At 39.2% G+C, this 21,946-nt stretch overlaps 1 protein-coding gene across 1 annotated transcript; it reads right to left on the bottom strand.

The window, feature by feature from the left end:
• Positions 1–2,102: 2,102 nt before the first annotated feature.
• RB195_000426 (uncharacterized protein) lies at positions 2,103–21,211 on the bottom strand (the record flags this gene model as incomplete). The annotated part of the gene is made up of 17 exons (XM_064196766.1): positions 2,103–2,314; positions 4,198–4,350; positions 4,419–4,514; positions 4,597–4,677; positions 5,208–5,269; positions 7,158–7,240; positions 9,571–9,707; positions 9,792–9,871; positions 9,954–10,068; positions 11,385–11,490; positions 12,881–12,995; positions 13,062–13,227; positions 13,968–14,138; positions 16,439–16,561; positions 19,289–19,379; positions 19,903–19,958; positions 21,067–21,211. The coding sequence occupies 17 exons, from the start codon at positions 21,209–21,211 to the stop codon at positions 2,103–2,105; spliced, it is 1,992 nt and encodes a 663-aa protein (XP_064052647.1).
• Positions 21,212–21,946: the final 735 nt, after the last annotated feature.

Raw genomic sequence — 21,946 nt, 5'->3', positions numbered from 1 at the left:
TGCGTGAAAATTTTCCATTTCCTACGATTTAGGTGAGAACGCATACTCTTATGTGTGCTTCGGTCCCCTCACCGGCTTAATCATTGGTTTTACTTGAGTAGGTCGGTGAGGAAACCTCATTGATCCTCGACCGCTTGCCCGTAGACGCAGCGCGTGCAAAAGGGTGTCGCGTTGCGGTGTTAACCTCGTCACTTGTCTTCCATGCCGTCCTTTTTAACGACGATTAGGAAAAAATAAGCGAAGCCACGCTAGTTTCTGCAATCTGCAGTTCTAGGTTTTCGCTGTGGTTTCCACACTACGTCAAAACCATGACACTGCCTTTAAATGGAAGGAACCTTGAACTGTTGCATTCAGTCCACTTCCAGGGTTTTTTTTTCAGGGATTTTTTGCTGGTTGATAGCATTGTACTTCGCTGATTTATCCATGAGAACCTTTATGCTTTAAATAAAACCTGAATCAAAGCTCTTAGGTTAGAGACGATACTCTTAAAAAAACACAGTCGAAAAATTTACAGTTTAAAAGGTCCCAAATTGAAAAAGAAGCACGATTGTTCACTAACCGGGACACTCACAAAATTACTACATTATTTACAACGTGTGACTCATTTGTTATTAAAGGCATCACCCCACGAATCTGAGGTGGTACGGATTTCAGGTGGAGTATTCGTATACGGCATAGTAGATCATGGAGAGGGAGTGATTCCATCCATCTCTTCCTAACTGCCTTAAAAAACGGTTCGGAAGATGCGGCGCCGCACAGGGTTGGCGCGCTCCAATCGAACCCCTTGTAGACAATAGCGCGCCGGAACGCTCGAAGCCGTATCGTCCGGGCCGTTTTTTACGGCAATTAGGAAAAAATGGACGGAATCAGACTTCTCCCCATAATCTACGATCCCGTCTACGAATACTCCACCTGAAATCCGTACCACCTCAAATTCGTGGGGTGATGACTTTAACTGCGACCGGCGCCAAACTCAACGATGTTGAGCGGTGACGTTAACAGAAGTGTAATGCTTAGGACGCTTAGGACAGCACTCTACATTTTGATACCTCACTGTTCACCGAATCGAACTGACACGGATCGCTGCGGGAAAATAAAAAACAATGTAGATGTAGGTTTGAGAAAAAAAAGATCACGATAGGTGTCATAGTCAGCTCAAACCAGCTACGGTGCAATAATTAGTAATTTTGATCTGATCCTGCCTGAGGCAAACTGTTCTTTCACCAAAAGGTCAACGAAAGTTAGCTGTTAAGAAAAGGATCACCTTGAGAGTCACTTTTTTGTATTTCCCCCACCCATGAGCATAGCGCTTCAAAATATTATGAAATAAAAATATTGTAATATGAAACGAGATGAATGCTTTTTTTTGAATTCGACTGACATAACTTGAAAATATCTCGATGCAGCAGTTTTTAAGGAGATGAGGGATAAAGAAGGGAAGAAGCCAGGAGTTTTGCTTGATTTTTTTTGTTAGTAACTTTATTTACACCAGAATTATTCAAACCGCAAAAATATTGCGACAAATTTTCTAACATGCTTTCATGTGTTGTACTTTCCTTGAAATAACGCTGAGATCCAGAAATTACCCTAAATGTTTAGAGTGCTTGTACATTTCATGGTCAGGAATGTGTTGCTTAATTTCTATGCTCATAAATGTGTTCGTTAGTCATTTCAAATCGAAAAATTGGAACTGAACGACTATGTTTTAAATAGATAAAATTTTAAAAAAAATACTACGAGAAGTAAATAAAAAAATGAAAAAATGAAAAGTAAATAAATAAAAAGTATAAGATCGATGGAATAGAATCAAACTGGTAAAATAGAAAAATTACAATGTGCTACTATGTCAGAGTATGAAGTCCACTAGAAATACTAGAATAACTTTTGTTTTGAGTGATATTAGTAGTTGGATTCAAATCCATATTTACAGCGGTACATAGGAGTCACCTCATGCTTGTAATTAATTTCCCAGTGCTGCCACAAAAAAAAATATGCAGCTCATTTCTTCTCTTGAATATAACACCTTTAAAAATAATCTTTATAAATATTTATCCTATTTACATGTCATGTCATTTACATGTATATTTATGACATTTCAATTGTCATGATGAATCTGATATATGAATAGTTGAAATGTACGGTTTTTGAAGAGTATTAGCAGGCTTTTCTTTTTTTAGAAGAGCCCGCTGTCTTTCTTCCTTTGTCATGAAAAGCATTTCCACTTCATCGATTGAGTAGCCTCGAGTTTCGGGCACGAAGAAGTAAACAAATATTAGAGCGAGCACTGTCAGTCCAGCGTACAAGAAGAATGTACCTGAAAATAAATGTGTTTTATTTTTGGATACAAATTTTGCATATTTATATATTTCTGGATTTCTATTTTATTTTTGGATATATTTTGCATATTTATGTATTTTCGGATTTATATTTTATTTTTGGATATATATTTTGCATATTTATATATTTTTAGATTTATATTTTATTTTTGAATATATATTTTGCATATTTATATATTTTTGAATTTATATAAATTTCTTGGCTTTAATACTAGTAATGATGTGAATTTTGAGGAGAATGTTTTAAGGATTAAAAATATAAAATTATGGGACTTTTTGTACTCGTTAACCATTTTAAGAAGAGCATGGGCAATATAAACGATTTCTTACTACGCATATTCTGGATAACCTTCTGTTACACAGCACATCCCACACCTTTTGCGGTGCCTGCTGAGTTTTCTGCTAGCCTCAAAAAATTCCTCCAATGTTCTGATTATCTCGCTCCCTCTCTGGTTATCACAACGATTTTTTTTATTGAAATGATGTTGATTTATGCTAGTTCAAATATTTCAACACTGATTTTGAAACCGGTTCACAAAAGTTGCTCGTCTCAACACTGTTTCGACACAGTTTTTCCCGACGTTGAACCAACGTACGCACATTGACACGAAGCCGCTGGCAACTAACGCTAGGATTCCTTTACACGGCTCGTTACGAGAAAACGTGGGAATCCATGCAGAATGCAAATGCAGAATTTGTTCGCGTCGTTTGTTAGCTCTTGTTGCGCTCTTCATTCATTTTCATTGCGTTCATTCAGTATGCAGTTGGACTAAGCGGAACTGACGTCATTTCACTCGAAAAAGTGATTCTAAAAATTAATTATGAGTCTTCAAATTGTTCGATTGTATTTCCATAAGGGCGAGGGTAGCGCAGTTGGTAAGAGGTTCCGCTGTCTGCACGACCGATCGATGGTTCGAATCTACCCCGGTGCTCACCAAGTCTTTCATCGGGCTCGATAAGTTGGTACCAGGCTTGTCTGGGAGGACAAAAACACTGACTTGACCCATCGGCTGGCTCCGCAAGTCATTGTATAGGCCAGTTACACGTTCGTAAACCTCAAACGATTCTGAATCGAAGTGAACGTGGTTGCGCATCCTAAGCGAATTGGCATACGTCAGAAACTTTATCCTTTTGCCTTTTTTCCTTTATTTCCGTAACCCAAACGGAGCTGCCGAGTTTGCTCTCCTTAAACAGTTCCTAACGGCAGTTCATCGGTTCAGTCTTAACAACAGGGGATGGAACCAAAGATCATTGAAGGGAAAGTCTGCCGATACCTTCCCCATATGCATGTGCTCTAAACAACAAGACACCAATCCAAGTGTATAATTACGACTGAGATTGCAATTTAATTAGAAATTTTTTAGGTTTCGTTATATTTTTTATTTTATTTTTTTAAAAGTCTAATTTTAATCACGCCTGACATTACAAGAGTGAACAGGCGACCGTACAAAGTTTCCCGGTGCGACAGAACTACAAGTGTGCGGCCTCATGACGTGCTTCGTTGAACATGCGCTACGCAGTTCTGCATCAAAAATCACTTCCATCGTAATTACTTGAGAACTTATCGCTGAACTGATCAAGATAGTCTCGTTCTCTCCAAGTGATAAGGTCACAAACAATTGGAGTGCACTGATGGTGATAAAGGTCCCAACGGCGCTTGCTTCGCTGATTTCACCGCTTCTTTAGTGTAGTTATCTTTTTTCTCTTTTATAATATTATATAATATTGAATAATAAAATTATTGAACAATATAGAATTATTGAATTATAATAGAATCGTAATATAGAAGAATTATAATATAAAATTATTGAATAATATTGATGATCTATAGGAAAAATTTTCAATCAAATGCAAAAATTACCAAATTTTGTTATCGCTTGGCCAAGTGAAAGATATGTGATGGAGATGATCAGATTGAAGGTCCAATTGATGGCCGTAGCGATCGATACACATGTACTTCTTGCCCATAACGGATAAAACTCGGCGTTCACCACCCATGGCAGAGGAGCGTATCCTGTAAGGATTTTCTTCATGGTTCACGATTTTTTTCCAGGATTTCTCCCACGGAATTCGCTTACTCACCGCTTGCGAATGAGAAAAGATAGAGAACCATTATAATAATGGGAAGAACGGTGAACTTTGTCTTACACGAGTTCTCATCCCAGTGATAAATTGTGCCTAAAAATAAAAACAAAAAATTTGTAAATAACACGGTCTATTATACACATGAACCAGATAAAAGTGAATTTTCAGGACTCACCCATTGATTCGAGCGAACTGCAAGGACCAGCACCCGACACTGGATCGGATGTAGAATGCGATTTTCTTCGGAGGCAATATCCTTAAAGTTGTGTATATTGACTGTGATCGGCAAAGCGGATATTGTGGCTTTTCAGTGCAAAAAAAAATGAAAAGTCCAAAAAAAAAAAACCAAAACCCAGAAATTAAAAATTCTGTGGAATGCCCGAAATAAAAATCAGAAAAAGTCTGAATTGTTTGTGCCGTATTTTCACACAATAGAAAGGTGCGAAATTCACCGGAAATACCACAGCAGAAAAATTTAATTGCAATTCACATTTCACAGGAAAATCGCATCAGAAAAGTGGAAATTCATTGCTATAACTGGAAAAGGAACTGCAAAAAAGAGGCTACAGAATGAGTTTCGCGCTCTTCTGTGAACTGCAAAAAATTCTATTAATCACTACTATTTTTAATTCCAAATTAAACGAAATTTCTTCCACACTCTACAGCATTACTACAGTATACAGTACAGTATTACTCCAACCCTTTCTAAACACGTCAACATAAGAAAAATGTGAAAAATAAACAACTTTTTTTGAAATTCTGATATGTACAACCTGAAATGCTCACCTGTTCGTTCATTTGTAGCACAAAAACCGCAGTCCTCATTGGTTATGCAGAAGTCACAGTTGCTGAAAAATAGTTTGTTATTAATTTGTCCATTATTTTTATAAAAATAAATTTTGTCCACTGCTTGTAAGCAGTCACAATTTTTTTCATTAGATTGTATACTGAATTTCCTTCGTTATTAAATTATGGTTGAGTCAAAACGACATGAAGAATGCACACTTGCGTAAGCGAATGCGCTCGAAGCGGTGCAGTGGAGACAGCGGCTGGAATCGAGGTGGGATCATTGCGGCGAACTGTAGAGATGGGTGACGGTAGCGAGGGTCCTTACACAATCGCAAGCGCTGCGCTCTACCGTACCGCTTCGCTAGCGCATCCGCTTACGCAACTGTCCGTGTTTCATGTCGTTTTGACCCAACTATGATCTCATTTGCGCTTGCGTTTGCGTAATGGCCGCAACTGCACATCTTCTTCTTTAGCACATCTTCTTTGAGAAATCTAAAAATTTTGAAAACAGTCACCGTTACTGCAAATACTTTATATCTTATCTCCGCCTCAAATGAATATATAAATTCCTGACGTGCTCATTTGTATACCCTATTATTATCCCCTGCTCCCGAACACTTCGCTTTAATCGACGTCTCGTACTTATTTATAGTTGGGTCAGAAAAGCTCGATGTAATTACGTAAGCGGCTGCGCTCGAAGCAGTGCGGTGGTGCGTGGCGGTTAGGATTGAGGCAGGACCTTTGCTAGGATCGTTCATCGCTGCAGTTCGCGACGGTCCCACCTTGATTCCAACCGTTAGCTTCACCATAGCGCTTCGAGCGCAGCCGCTTACGTAACTGTACCGTGTTTCATGTCGTTCTGACCCAACTATAGCTTCTTTTACTGGTTACTGTGATTTGTCTCGCTTCCTTCCAACGCTCCCTCTTCCTCTCTCATGATGTCCGTCGTACTATACTTATACGTGTATATTTCATGTATCTTTTTGTCCTCCATAACGAGGCGGGTGTGAAGCGGTCGGTTAGAGGTCAGTTGTAGCCACACGGTCGATGGTTCGATACCACCCTAGTGCAAGCCAAGCCTTTCATCCCTCCGGGGTCGATAAATTGGTGCCAGACTTGTCTGGGAGAATAAAAGCACTGACTTGACATATCGACTAGCCACCGCAAGTCATTATACAGGCCAGTTACACGCGTTCCAAAACCTCAACGATTACGAATTCCTGTAAAACGCGTTGGATCCTAACTGGATTGATACACCAGTGACTTTATCCTTTTATCCTTTTTACTCCATAATAAAATTTAATTACGCAGGTTTGAGATTGTGCGATTATTGCCCATGCGGCACGTGTGGTTGTGGTAGTGTTCGTGCTGTTTTAATCTGAAGACCCATGTCGCGACTAATCTAAGGATCATCACGAACCGAATCACGATTGCTCCCCCGGGAGCGAGAAAAAAAGTAAGAGCTGGAAGTCGTGCCAACTATTTCTATTTTCTGCCGCTTTATTGTTGTTATCATTCAGAATTTAGCGCCAAATATGCAGGTCACAGCGAAATTATGGATGGGGGAGGCTTAAAAACCTTCTAAAATTTCAATAGAATACCGTAGTTCTCGATCCACAATAGGTTAGAAGTATAAAGTGAGAATTAGCATGTTTCTCACAGTAGGAGTACGTATGTGACCAACTTGCTGGGAGCCGAGCAACAGATACCCGAATTTCCTAGCAGGACCTAAGCATGGGGTCTACGAGAGGTTCCCGAGCATAACACCATCATTTTTCGTGAAAGCAACTTGTCCTGACCAATCCTGAACAGGACCACTGTGGGTTCTGCACAGTGAGACAGTCTCTCTGCAGTTCCCTCAACATCCCCGTTTTTTTTTTTTGGTTTTCAAATTTCCAGGGGAAAAAAACGGAGTGTAAGTTTCAGTCAAACTAATCACTGATTTACCTGTATTTTTCACAAGTCAATTGTTGGTGATCTGGATTTGACTTATTGACAAAGCTTTGATCATGAAGCGCTAGTGCAGAATCCTGAAAGAATACTACATCGGAGAGGATCCTTGTTTCACACTGCGCTGGTAGGTCTAATATTGTTAATTTTTATCCAGAAAAATGAAGAGAACAAAAAGTTTCAAGTGTCGTAGCCAAAGCTGGTTGGATTAAAAGAGGAGAATAGCATGTTAACATTTTTGTGCTCCTATGAAAAGAAATTTTTGTAAATCAAATGATAAACGACACATGGGTTCTCACTTTTTTGTAACACTGTAGGAAATTTTTTTAGTAGTTAATAATTTTGTAAATAAATGACACATGACTTCTCACTTTTTCTGTAACATCGTACTGAAACGCCGCAGAAGGACGCTACTATCATGTCAAATTCTGTCACGGAACTATCTATCCATACAATAAAAAAAATTCAAATAAAAAATATTGCAAAAATGCCATGAAATTAATAAAACATAGTAAATAAACAAAAATTGAAATAGATATAGTAATAAAATGTAAATGATAGTGAAAATATCTTGAAAAATATAAAAGACTGAAAATGTAACTGACTTCGCTCAGGTTTTGCAGCAAGAAAACTGCAAGAATTCCTGCCTTTTCTTAGTGAACTGAAGGAAACTCCTTCACTTCACTCAGAAGAGGCAAGTGAAGTTTGATACGATGATCGTATCAGACTTCGTCTACTCCTTCTAAATGCAACATGAAGAAATCGAAAAAATGTGTTCTGTTTCAGAGTTGGTAACCGAAAAAAGTTAGTTAGTTGTATCATCAAATAATATGGTTTTTTCGAGTCATTCCGAATCCTTTAGGCGTGAAATTCGGTAGAGAAAAATTCAATTATTTACGCTTCTTCTATTTATTAAACTTAGAATTAAAAACCACTATTTTAATTTATTTTATTGATTTAATCAAAAGCAGAATATCACAATTTTCCCACGGAAAGCTTCTATGCAGGGTGGTAGATTGCGGAACACCAGGTGGTCTCGCTTTCTCTCCGTAGCAGCTGTGAAAAAAGTCCAGGAAGCTGCCGTTTTTTACGATGGCTTGCGCTGCAACGCACCACCCTTGCGCGCGCATCAACGATCGAGCCTTTGAGGGTAATGAGATCTCCTCACCAGTCTATTAAACTTAAAAGCATCATCCCACGACCACCTGGGGCGGTGCGGGTTTCTGGTGGGTTATGCCTATACGGGGTAGTAGATTATGGAAAGGAGAGTGATTCCGTCCATTTCTTTCTAATCGCCGTAAAAAACGGCCCGGAAGATGCGGCTCCGAGCGTTCCGGCACTATTTTTAGAACGTGTTTTATTGGAGCGCGCCAGCCTTGTGCACGTGCCGCATCTCCCGAGCCGTTTTTTACGGCAATTAGGAAAAAAAATGGACGGAGCCACCCACCTCCCCTTAATCTACAACCCCGTATAGGGATAACTCACCTGAAACTCGCACAACGCCAGATTCGGTGGGTGGGCCTTTAGTCTAATGAAGAGACTGTTGAGGGGAACGGAACGTGTACAGAGATCCGCATTTAATGTACTTCGTAGGAACTAAAGCGATTCCCATGCCGTTTTTTACGACGATCACGGAAAGATGAGCGAAGCCGCGTGGTCTTCCGCAATCTACGACCCCGTACAGAAGATTTCCATAAGAAATCCATGACACATCAGATTCATGATTCATTCGTTCATTCATTCATTCATTCATTCATAATTTGCTCCATTATCACTAGAAGTAGGACGGATGTAGCGGTAGTCGGTAAGAGGTCCCGCCGTGACTGCAAAATCGAGCGAAGGTTCGAAACTGCCCTTAGGCCAACCAAGCCTTTCCGGGTTGATAAATTGATACCAGACTTGTCTGAGAGGATAAAAGCACAGTTCTGATAAGTCGATTAGCCCCTCCAAGTCATTCTAATACTGCATAGAATTTTATTATATAGGATTTTAAGGAAATAGACCTCAAACAAATTCTAAATTGATGTGAAGGGCATAGGAGTATAATCACAGAAGGTGATCAACTCCACTGTGCACTTTTCCTCATCATTAGAAGTATAAATAAGTATAATAAGTAATAAATATAATAGTATAATAATATAATATTATAAGTATGAGTGGATGAATAAAACGCAAAAGTGTGACCAACGGCGTTTGTTTCAGGCGGAAGGTTTTGCGCTCGGCAGTGTTCGGCATAGCCGGAAATCCGAAAAAATCCGAAATCGAAAAAATGTGCAAAAAAAAAAACATAACCGTTCAAGGCTCATAGGTATTTACTGTAACTGTGAGTTCTGTTTTTTAAACTGTTTTTTCTCTTGATAAGATGATGATTTAGTTCACAATACTTCACGAAACGTAAGCAAGGATTTACCTTGTTGATGAGAATAAATGAGGTACCCATGGCGAGAAGAGATAGAATTACACAACAGATCGAGGACATAAGAAGTACCCGACGTCCCATTCGTTCCACTAACGCCATCGGAATGAATGTCCCAATAAAATTGATTGCTATAATAAACGTTGAAAATTTTCAACACATAATTGACTTAGGGACCAATTAGGAATTCACGTCCATTTGAGGTTTTTTTTTACCTGATGTCCCCACGGAGATCCATATAGTATTATGGGTATTGGTGACTCCTGCAGAACGAATAATATTTGCAGTGTAGTACCTGGAAAATTTTTGCTCTTTAGGGTTTTTTCTTCAAATCCGCTATTCGTTGACACACTTTAGATATGGCTATTTAAACCTACATGACAGTATTTATTCCGGACAATTGTTGGAACGCTTGAAGTATGCCACCTATGAGTAATGCTTTCCGAACGTGAGGCGTACGCAATATCCGCAACATAACGGATCCATTCTCTGCTGTAACAATTGAACACAATTTTTCTTCTTGGTTCTTTCAGAGTCATGCAAGGAATGCAATGCAAAGCATCCATGTGCTTAAAAGCAGCGTATCATGAAATTGACATGGTACGGAACCCATAGGGAAACCGTAGAGGTCAGCTTCAAGATCACGGAAACCATCTTGGCTGCACTCAATTCCCCCTGGTTATCCTAAAGAACGGCGTGGGAACCGTTTTATTCCCTACGGGGCACGTTAGAACGCGCACCTTTGTACACGCTCCGGTCCTCTCAGCAGTCCATTCATTTACTATAGTTTAGTATACTGGCTTTACTTCGATAGACTGGTGAAGAGATTTCATCGACCTCAAACTGCTCGCTCATAAATGCGTCGCGCGCACAAGGGCGGTGTGTTTTCTCGTACCTCGTAGAAGGAAATGCCGTTTTCCACGCCGTTTTTCAGGACGATTAAGGGAATTAAGCGGGACTACTCTCACACTCCTAATCTACACCCCGAACTCTATAGGTTTCCACAAGGACTTCAACATCGTCAACTACGCCGCGCTAGACCGACGAAAATCAGCATTAAGAACTGAACTGGATGGATCCTGAATCCTTTTATAGCAATCTAAAAAACGTTTCTTTCAACTCCTTTGAGTTTTGTCGCTAACTTTTTTGCAGCATGTACTAGACTCTTAAGGCGTGTTTTCCTTACACAATATACATCAATAATACCGAGAAGTTTCGAATTTCAATGGGATCCACACTTCTAAGGACGGCTAACGACGTGAGAAAACTGCGTTTGTTCCTACGAGGTTACGTCAAAACACGCCACAATTGTGCACGCACCGCATCTATCCACGGGCGATCAATAAGGTCTCCTCAGCAGCGTATTCAAATGAAATCGATAGGGTGCTGAGGGGACTGAGACCTCTAAAGCGGGGAGAGAGAGTGGGGGAAAGAGAGAGAGGGGGGAGGGCACGTTCCAACGCACCCCTTAGGAACAAACTCCGTCCACACGTCGTTTTTCTGGATGATCCAAGGAAATTGAGAGGGTCCCGTTCATCTGCGTAATCAACACCCCAAACTCGATATTTTCACAAAGTTTCTGCACTACGTCAATTTCATGATACGCTGCCTTTAAAGAGAGTGCGTGAAAAAAAGTCTCAAAAACTGTTTGCTCGTTTCTCAGAGATTTTTCTTTACTGGTTTCAGAAAAGTTACTTCTCATAATATATATTTGATGAGAGAGCAAATTCCTTCTTTCTTTCTTTTTCTTTTAAAAACTAGATTTTAGAAAAAAATTTAAAACCTATATTTAATTAGGAGAAGCTTACCGCCGATTTCTTCCTTCGCCATAAGCTCCATTTTATGACCATAACTGATTTCAGCCAATTCATACTTAACCCACTCTTCGTTACCGTTGTATATCTTCATCAGTACCTAAGAACGAATAAAGAATGCATTGAATGGAAGAGCAGCTTTTAAAAAATAAATGTAGTACGTTAGGTAAGTAAATCTTAGGTAAAGCTTCAAAAAAAGCTCTTTTTTTCACAAAACCGAAGTAATTTTTGCTTTTTGCATAGGAGTATGAATACAATTATTTTGAGTGAATGAGATTTCCTTCCTGATCCTGTAAGGACGCTGCTAAACCCTTTTGGTGAGAAGTTCTTTCAAGATCTAACGGCAGTTAACCCCAAAAGTCTTAGAAACAGGATTGATTTATCGTTGTGTCTGTTCTTTTAGTTTTTCCATTCGAGCACTAGAATAAATAAATAAATAATAAAATGGTAAATAATAATATTGTGTCTTTATAAATCGTAGTACCTTACTTGATATGACCAAATCTTACAGAATTGTACATAGGTTGTTCACGTTTAGGAAAACAGCAAACAAGGATCTCTACCACCTATATTTAGGTCAGAACAACCTGAAGCCCTGTGCAATTGCGTAGGTGGCTGCGCTCGACGCATCGCGGACTATGATCGAGGTGGGACCCTAATCTGCTGCAGTTGGACTGCAGAGATGAGTAAGCGTGTGGTCTCAATTGCAATTGCTAGCTTCAACGCCAATTCGGACGCATCCGCCTACGTATTTTCCCCGAGCCCCAGACTATTTTGACTCAGCCATACGAATTGGTATTGATTGAAGGTTGAAACTTGCAGCAAAAAAAATATTTTTGACAAAATTTTATCAAGTAGAAGAACATCTGGGGTCGTGATGACCAAAGTGGTCAAGTTTAAAGCGGTATATCACGGATCTGACGTGATGAGAAAATCCTCGGGAAAGGGTAGAGATGGAATTGTAGATGGCAGATTCGGAGGTGATATCGCTCAGCTCTTCTTAATCGTCGTAAAAAAAACGTGCCAACGTATAGATGACTGTTTTTTACGACGATCAAGCAAAGATGAGCGGAACCTCCTCGGAATCGCCTCGGAACCCATATCTAGCTTTTCCCGCGGATTCCATCAGGTTTGTGGTATATAGCTTTTAAGTCTCTTAAGTAAAAAAAAAGTGGAAACGAGTTATCCCTTCACCCGATAGCTTCATATAACGCAATGTAAAACAAGCTATTCCATTTTTTTAGTTTTCGCCTCTGGCACTTCTACGTCATCAAAGATTCATTGAAACATTATTTCACACCACACCATCACATTTTCGTCACCCCCAACTACTAACTAGGTTAAAATTTGAACTGGAGTCATCATACCATATCATATCATCAGTCATCATACTTCTACACCACCAAAGATTCACTGAGACATCATTTCACCCTCATTGTCACCTCCAACCACAAGTAACTACTTCAAAATTTGAACTCGAGTCAACATACCTCTTCTGCTTCATCCTTCAAACCGTGTTCATACAACCATCTTGGGCTCTCGGGCAAAAACAAGAAGCAGATAAATTGGATGACAGCAGGAATGGCAGCAAATGCGAACATTATCCTGAACAATGTAATCACGTTTCAGGGTTAATTTTATTTTAATCGAATAAAAAAAAACTTTGTGTACCTCCATCCCCAGTTTTCAGGATTAACATAGCTCAAAGCTCCTCCTACAACGTTAGCCATGACTAGACCAATGGTTATCATCAGTTGGAAGCCGGTCACAAGTCGACCACGAATGTTCGATGGTGATGCCTCTCCGACATAGACCGGCACAATCATTGACGCAAAACCTGTTAAAATATGCACTTGGATTTTGAGCCTGGCTGAAAATTGAATTCCTGTGTTAGCCAAGAATTTTTTCTTCCATTTGGTAATCGAGAAGTGAAAATCACGAAAAGTTCAGAAATCTAAACGCTCTACAGGACGAAATGTCGCCAAAGGCTCGATCCAAATTATGAAGATGGAAGAACTCTTTGCAGACAAAATGAGGAGCAAATTTCGCCCTTAACGAACCAAAATCAGGGGAGATGTCCGTTGGTCAAAGCTACTGTGAAATCTTCGAGAAAAAAAAATAAAATTTTCGTCCCCGTTGAGGGAACAGAAATCACTAAGGAACTCCAGCACTCTAACCAAGGAATTCAAAGGTTACCCATCCGTGAAAATTGAGGATGAGTGATAGAATAGGAGAGTGATGAAAATGACGAGGACAAGTGATAGGAACGAAAGTGCCCTTATGTACGTAGAAACGTTCCCTCTGTAGCAGTTATTGTACAATGGAAGGGCTCCAGCGATTCCCTACACAGTACACCAGATATGTATTATTAAATAAATGATAAATAGTTGAAATAAATAGCCAACAAATTTCCAAACAAAACATTTGAAAGAATAATGCCGTTAACATTGCTTGTTTCTGATAAATAAGAGCTAATACTCAGCGGCAGTCACTTTTGGACCAAACTAATATTTTACGAGTGTGAAGCTCTGGCAAAAAAAAAACATTATAAAGAAAAAAATGAGGGTGATAACTCACCTATAGCGATGCCAAGTAGTACTCGACCTATAACAAGGACTATTTTTGTCCATGCTATTCCACATATAACCGCTCCTACGGTAAAGACAATAGTGGCAACGACAATAACCTTCTTACGACCAAAATAATCTGAACCAGGAGCGGACAGTAGAGCTCCAACAGCAGCAAATCCTAAAGTGCAATAGTATTGTAAAGCGAGTATTTCTCTAGAGACAAAGATATTTTTTATTAATAATGACTTTTACACATTATTATTTTCAAAAAAAAATAAGCGAATGAAAATTTTGCTGAGCTAAAACGAGACAGCAGATCACAGAAAGGTCGGATACGAGCAACTCACTTTACTAAATATGGAAACCTCCTTTAACTCCCAATCACTTCTGTTAAAATAAACTAAGAGACCTCAATTGAGAAGGGGTTCTATAGTTTCCTTCTCAATAAACTGAATGGAGAGGGTTTTGAAGGTTACTGACTATTGTTAGATCAAAGAAAAAGTAAATCAAAAACAGGAAATCTAGGACATCGGAAAAAAGACGTTCCAATTCTGTGGCGACAGTGCGGCACACGTTTTTGCGGCACACGTTTCGGCACACTCAGCGGTTATTTTCCGTGATTTTCTATTTTTTAAAGGCTTTCGTGCTCAATTGCTTCGTTGTTTATTTTAATTGCTTCTAATTATTATTATTTCATTGCTCAAATATAGCTTGTAAAAGTCGATAGGCGCCGAATACGCCAAAATAGTGCTCGTTCGTCAATGTGTTAATGAAAAAGATTGGCAAGATTTTGAGAAATAAGAAGAGGAAACGAAGAATGTCAAGAATTATTCAAGAAGCCAATTTTTTGACTCTCTTCTCTGGTAATTTGTGACCACTCGTGATTTGAAGCAAATCAAACCACATCATTTTCCCCACCAACGTTTAAACGACGGTGAAATCCACTCACGTGTTAAGTCTGCTAAGAAAAAAAAAACGTTTTTGAAGCGCTAGGTTTTATTAAAAGCCCTAGAGTTTCAAGAGTCAAGCTAATGACTTTCGAGTGGTTTCTGGAACCATGTCTCTCTTTTTGTTATTGGAGCAACTTTTTGCAACCAATGACAATTTATGATTATTCCACAATTTTTGTGCCTCAAGGCTAAACGACTTCAAGAAATGACTTTCCCTTGCAGAAGTGCTTCACCTTATTCTGTACTCACAGGCTCACAGCATAGGTTCACGTTAAAAGCAGCGCATCACGAAACTTCTGCAGCTGTTGGGGCAAAAAAAAATGTGGGAATATAATAGAGTTCGTGATTAGATTATCAGAGAGTGAATGTATGAACGAATTCAACCAATAGTCCTGAAAAATAGCGTGGGAACTGCTTTTGTTCCTACGAGACACGTTAGAACTGGTTTTTTCCATACGAGGCACGTCAGAACACGTCCGCATGCACACATTTCACTCCTCCTTCAACATATTCATTGGTTTTAATTTGAAAAAACTGGTTGGTAGATCTCATTGATCATCGACCGCTCGCTACTGGACGCAGCGCGTGCATAAAAGTAGTGCCTTTTTACGTCTTTCGTAGTATAAACGCAGTTTCTCACGCCGTTTTTCAAGACGCATAAGACAATTAAGCGGGCCTAAGTCGTAATCTACGCTCCAAACTCTATATTTCCCTACCAGTTTCCCAACAATCTGAGTATCATTATACGCCGCTTTAGAAAGTTAAGAGACGAAAAAATATCCGAGTTTGTTTGATGGATCAATAGGGAAAAATCTAAATTTTATAATGTTTCGTTCTGATTTCTTTCTGATAAGAAATTTTGAAAATTCGCAATATTGTAGTCTTAGATTTATCAAGTGATTTACTTAGGGAAAAGTGTTAATGTTTAGTCAAATAAGACAGAAACACAAGTAGATCACTGAACATTTCTTGCAGCCACAGCTGAACCGATTTTGTGGCTATTAAAGTGAGCGCAAGGTGGTGGTCTGCTTTTCTAATGTTGCCTTTGAATAATCTGTTTGCTAAGTCATATCTTGTGGGATGACGAGGGGTTTGAGAGAGAGTAGATTACACGTTTCTTAGTCTTCTCCAGGCTCTGAAGAAGGCGACGACGCCGAAACGTTAGCCAGAATAAAGATCAATAACAATCTTGGTCCCTGCTCAAAAAGTAGTACACAATCAAACCCATCCACCTGAGCTAACGACGTAGTGCAAGTGATGCCCTGCGGGTCTGCTGTACTCTACGATCAATTGAGGAGTTCTGGTGCCCGATAAGCTAATCAAAGTGCCCTTTTCCGCCACGGATGTGTCGCGTCAGTGCGGCTGAACGCGTCGCGATGGCGATCTTATTTAATCACTTTTAACGTCGCATTTCATTCCGATGGGTTAAATCCAAATCTTTCCTGTTTCCGAGATTTTCTACTCATTATCAGTAACAGTACAGTAGTTTCAAAAGTACATTCCTTGTTTTTAAATTGAAAACAGTTACCGGGAGTGATGCTGACTATAATTTCATGCCAAATGGAGTTCACTGGCTTGAGATCATTATTCTGTGGTACGTACATCATGGCAGCTGAGACAATCCCAGTATCATATCCAAACAGGAATCCGCCTAAAATATTCGATTGATTAGTATTAGATTCATGGATTTCTTGGAGAAATTAAAATAAATTTAATGTTCTCTTATGTCCAGCAGTACAAAAGAGATGGTCTGTAGAGCCGTTCAATGCAGATAGGTTGACAGTGCGTTTGCAAAGCGTTTAAATCCGGCCAGAGAGTTCTACAGGTAAAAAAGGAGGACTGCGGCTTCATTCAGGTTACTGTATGGTTGCCGAATATGTCAGAATATAAATGAAGGATAAAGGACACAGTATTTGACGCTAATCAATCCACTTTGGATGCGACAACGTGAATGAATTTAACGCAGAACCGGCCGTCGTGTCACGTCAGTGTATTCCTCCACTCAGACAATTCTGGTACCAACTGATTGACTCCTTAGGGATGAATGGGTTGGTCGGCGTCGGGCGATTTCGAACCGTGGGTCGATCGTGCGATCGCAGTGGGACCTCCAGAGGACTGCGTTAACGCCGGTCCCTGCGCTGAGATAAAAGGATAACGGATAAAGTTTCTGGCGTTGATCAATCCGCTTGGGATGCGCCCCCACATTCACTTCAATTCAGAATCGTTTGAGGTTTACGAACGTATATCTGGCCTGTACAATGACCTGCGGTGGCTAGCCGATGTGTCAAATCAGTGTTTTTATCCTCCCAGACAAGTCTGGTACCAATTTATCGACCCCGGAGGTATGAAAGGCTTAGTGAGCACTAGGACGGATTCGAACCTTCGATCGACCGTGCAGGAAGCGGAACCTCTAACCGCTACACTACGCCCGCCCCAATATGTGGTATATGAATGAAAAACGGTTTCAGTTAGCTTTCTGGGACATTTTCAATAATTAATTGAATTGAAAGAATAATTGAATTAACCAAATTTTTCCGTAGTAACTTTACACGTTACCTTATATTATTTTATGTAGTTTACGTTTTTTTTTCCAGCGACGACTGTTTTATGGAGGATTAATGGAGGGATTACTGGTTATGTGAACGATAAGCGGATCGAATTGCCACGTGAATTTTTGTTCATTAGTTGACAACTGATATCTGTGTCTGGTTTTCTTATGTCACAATGAACGTTCAAAAGATGATTGCAAACACCAATCTTTTTTTTTCAAATGACTTCAAAACTGTCAACGAGCTCCCACTTTCGCCAGAAAAATCAGCAATTTCTCTTCGTGTCATTCTATAAATCGTATAAACTGTCACAAAGTCGATAATTTCGGAATTTCTATTTATCAACTTAATGAATTAAAGCGACGCGAAGAAAAATCAGCCAATCTGGGGCAGTGATGTAGCAGAGACGCCTGTGACTTGCAGTTTTATCAGAGAAAACATATCATAGCAGATGAATGTGAGAGGACTGGGAATCACTTGCTTAAAACCAGCGTATCACGAATCTGACAACGTTGGTGTCTCTGTAGGCAAATATTGAGTTCGGAGTGTAGATTACGAGTATGAGTTGGTTTCGCTCAATTTTCCTTAATTGCCCAGAAAAACGGCGTGGAAACAGTTCGTTTGATCCTACGAGGCGCATGAGAACACACCGCACTTGTGCGCCCACCCTACTACCACGAGCGAGCGTTCTAGAATCAATGGGGTCTCCATAGTAGCCTATTCGAGTTAAACCAGTGACTAAACTACTGAAGGGACCGCGGGGTTTACAACGGTGGCACGTTCCAACGAACCTCGTAGGAACTAGAGCCCGTTCCCATGCCGCTTTTCAAGGCGATTTGGAGGGAATTGAGCGGAATCGCTCCCATTATCGTAATCTATACTCCTAACTCTATATTTGCCCAACATCGTCAGTTTCGTGGTATTCTACCTTTAAGTGAAAAGGGGAAATACGGCTTTTTCCCAAGGAGACACAGTGTCATACGTGTTTCTCGTTTTTTTAGGTGATTACCTTTAGAAAAATTCCAGAAAGGAGTTTCCTTTTTTCAAGAAAAAAAAGAAAACTCTTTTCTGGGAATCTTTTTGTTCTGTGTACGTTTCTACATTCACTCCCATAGAATTTCCTTTTTCAAATACTACAAAAATAGTACTATAATATTAGTGTTTATTATAGTATTATTTATTGTTATTATTTTTGAGCTCTTAACAACGCTGTCAAAATCCATAAATCCTTTAGGTAGGTATCAATTTCCTTAGCAGGCGCCATTATATGTATAGAATCTTTTTTAAAACAACTACAGGACTATTTTAAATGATGTCATTCGTATGTGGACAATGCTCTCTTCACATCACTAACTTTCTAAACAGAAATCACAATATTACAGCTCATACAGTGATGGGAAACAGTTTTGCAGAAAGTAATCGAGCATTGAATAACTACTTCAGAGAACTTTTCATTTCAAACGCGGAGGTACTCGGGCGAATTCGGAAAAGAATCCACTAAAATATATTACAATCTACACAAACATTTCATCTTTTTTTTCTAAATTCCTTTCGTTTTTTCATCTCTTGGCATCAGAAGAAATTTTAAATGGAGATTTTATTTTATTAGCGGATTTAAGTGATTTTTTATTTTTTTAGTGTTAGATTTTTAGTGGAGAGAAAAAAAAGTTTCATCTCATTAAAATTGATAGGTTGAAGTTGTCCAACGCTAATATTTTTCAAAAAATCTTGCACAAATATGTTTCTCATGATTTTTTTATTGCTAGCTCTCATTACTATAATACTACTACATATTTTACTTCATACAACACAAATTACGAATAACTTGCCTATAACAGCGGAAAAAGAGAGCATGTAGACGAACCAGCCAATTTTTGGCGCACTTTCTGGCCTTTCAATGCCACTACTTTCCATTGAGACCTAAATCCAAGTTAATATTAACAAAAAGGGATAAACTGCAAGTTTTAATAAAAATTTAACGCAATTTACTAAATATAATATGTAATACACTGCGGTTTTAAAGGCATCACCCCACGAATCTGAGGTGGTGCGGATTTCAGGTGGAGTATTTGTACACGGGATAGTAGATTATGGAGAGGGGTGTGATTCCGTCCATTTCTTTCTAATTCCCGTAAAAAAACGGCCCGGAAGATGCGGCGCCGCACAGGGTTGGTGCGCTCCAATCGAACTCCTTGCAGAAAATAGTGCGCCGGAACGCTCGAAGCCGTATCTTCCGGGCCGTTTTCTACGGCAATTAGGAAGAAGTGGACGGAATCACCCTTCTCTCAAGAATCTACGATTCCGTGTGCGAATACTCCACCGGAAATCCGTACCACTCCAGATTCGTGGGGTGATGCCTTTAAGCCGTTCGATTTCATCCTCCCACGTACACACGTTTCTCTCATTGAAATAAATCCCACTGAATCATCAAAATGTTACTAACCACATTCACTTGAACCATGGTGATGTACTGTACTTGTGAACGGGAATGATTGAATCCTGAAACAAAAAAACGCACGTCGGTAGGTTGAATTTATGGAAATGATTGCGATTGACTCACTACGAAATATGGAATAGTTCTTTTAATTTAATTTTATTTTTCTTCTTTTAAGTAGGCCACAAAAGAAAATGAGAAAAGCACGGGAACTCATATGAAATTATGTAACTGCGAAAAAAAAGAACAAGTTTTAAAACGTGATATGACGAGAAATGTTCGCCGAATGAAAATACATGAAAACACAAACAAACATAATAAAATAGAGAAAAATGCTCGTTGAACGCTCGTATGAAAAACACAAACAAAAACATACTAAAACAGAAAACTAAAAAAATTCCTCAGTTTTGGCAAGCCTTAAACAAAAGGAACGAATTAAATGCTAATTAAAATTAATAATTAGTTAAATTAATTAATTCAATTAAATCGAATTTTCTCGTTTGAAAACTAAAATTTCCAACAACGTCCACGAATTAAATTTAAATTTACAACTCAACTACCTCTACCAACTTTCTTCAAAATGTGATTCTTCAAAAATTTCCAAATTTCTCTCAACAGATAACAACCATCTGTGATTAACAGTGGTAGTATGTGGCAGCCGGGTAAAAAACATGATAAAAACTATTTATCAGCTCTGCTATGGAGTTAAATAAGATATGTACTTACTTCACAGGAAATTAAGCGGATATAGAATTTCAGTGACAAATTTTTTTTCTTTCAGCGTCATCATTTTCTCATATTATTCATGTCGCTTGTCAAAACAATTTCGAGTCGAATTTGAATTTAGAAAAGAAAATAGAAGTTGCAAGTTGGAAAATTGGAAAAAAAAACATTGGAAAACAGAAATTGTTGCAAACGAAGGCTGATCAGAGAATCTGCTGAAGGTTGGTCCGACCTTCAAAAGCCGTTTCCGTATAAGAACATAACATAAAGGAAGCAAGTTGACAACATTGATATTTTTGGAAAAAAAATGCTTATGGAAAATTCTAAGGAGACAGCGGGAATATATGACCAGCTTTTTTATGATGAACTTTTTTTTTCTAGGAAGGAAACGGTAGCACAGTGAAAGAGACACGGCTATCAGAGGTTTCGCCCCCCCCGCGATCAAGTTACCAATCGTGCGAAAACTATCAAAACTGGTTGTGTTAATCACACATGTGGAGACTGTGTTGGTGTTGGTCGTTGCCCAGTTGTCCTCTCTACGTGGTTGGTGTCGTCCGCCAACAACTACGAAGTATGAAAGAATCGCGTCGAGCATATCTGATTCAACACTCTGATAGGAGGAGACAGTTGCAATGCGATAAGCAGAGAAGTCGAGTTACTTCCTATGTTCGTGTGCATTTTTCCCGCCCTGCTTCTTATACGTGTACACGGCAGCAGTAGATAAGAGCGGCGAAATGGTTCGATATAATTTTGGCGTTGATTGATGATTTTTTATGGTAGCATAAAATCCCAACGGCGAATAACGTCTAATGTATCAATTGTGGGTCATAAAAATTCCGTAGATTTAATAAAATGTACGAAGAACGCTCAATTCAGTAGGTGTCCGAGAAGCCACGACGTTATGCAAAAAGCGCGCTCCGTTGTCGTTGTGGATCTCACGGGGAACAAAGAATGTGCAGCTTTGTCCAAGGGTCCCACTGTTGTTGACGGGTACCTACGTATCAACCCATTTGATGCGAAGAGAGAAATACAGACGGGTAGTAAAGAGATTTTTGTTGACTTTCAGGTCGTAATGGAGGCGCTCGTGAGGAGAACATCAGTTTTTACAGTACTATACTAAAATCCATCGTCTTCTTCAGTTAGTACTGGATTTGTACCCAGGAGTAGATAAGTTTGAAGTCGCTGAACTCGAATTCCGATGGATATTGATTAAGTAATTAAGTGTATGATAGGAAAAAATTTCTTTTTTTCTTCTACTAGACAATTTTTTTTCTTCTAAATTTTCTTTTTTTTTTAAATGATTGGCTCGACGCTATTTCGCTTTAAAAAA

The sequence above is a fragment of the Necator americanus genome, chromosome IV (assembly GCF_031761385.1).
Source record: "Necator americanus strain Aroian chromosome IV, whole genome shotgun sequence".
NCBI lineage: Eukaryota > Metazoa > Nematoda > Chromadorea > Rhabditida > Ancylostomatidae > Necator > Necator americanus.
This window is presented reverse-complemented; position numbering and strand designations above follow the sequence as displayed.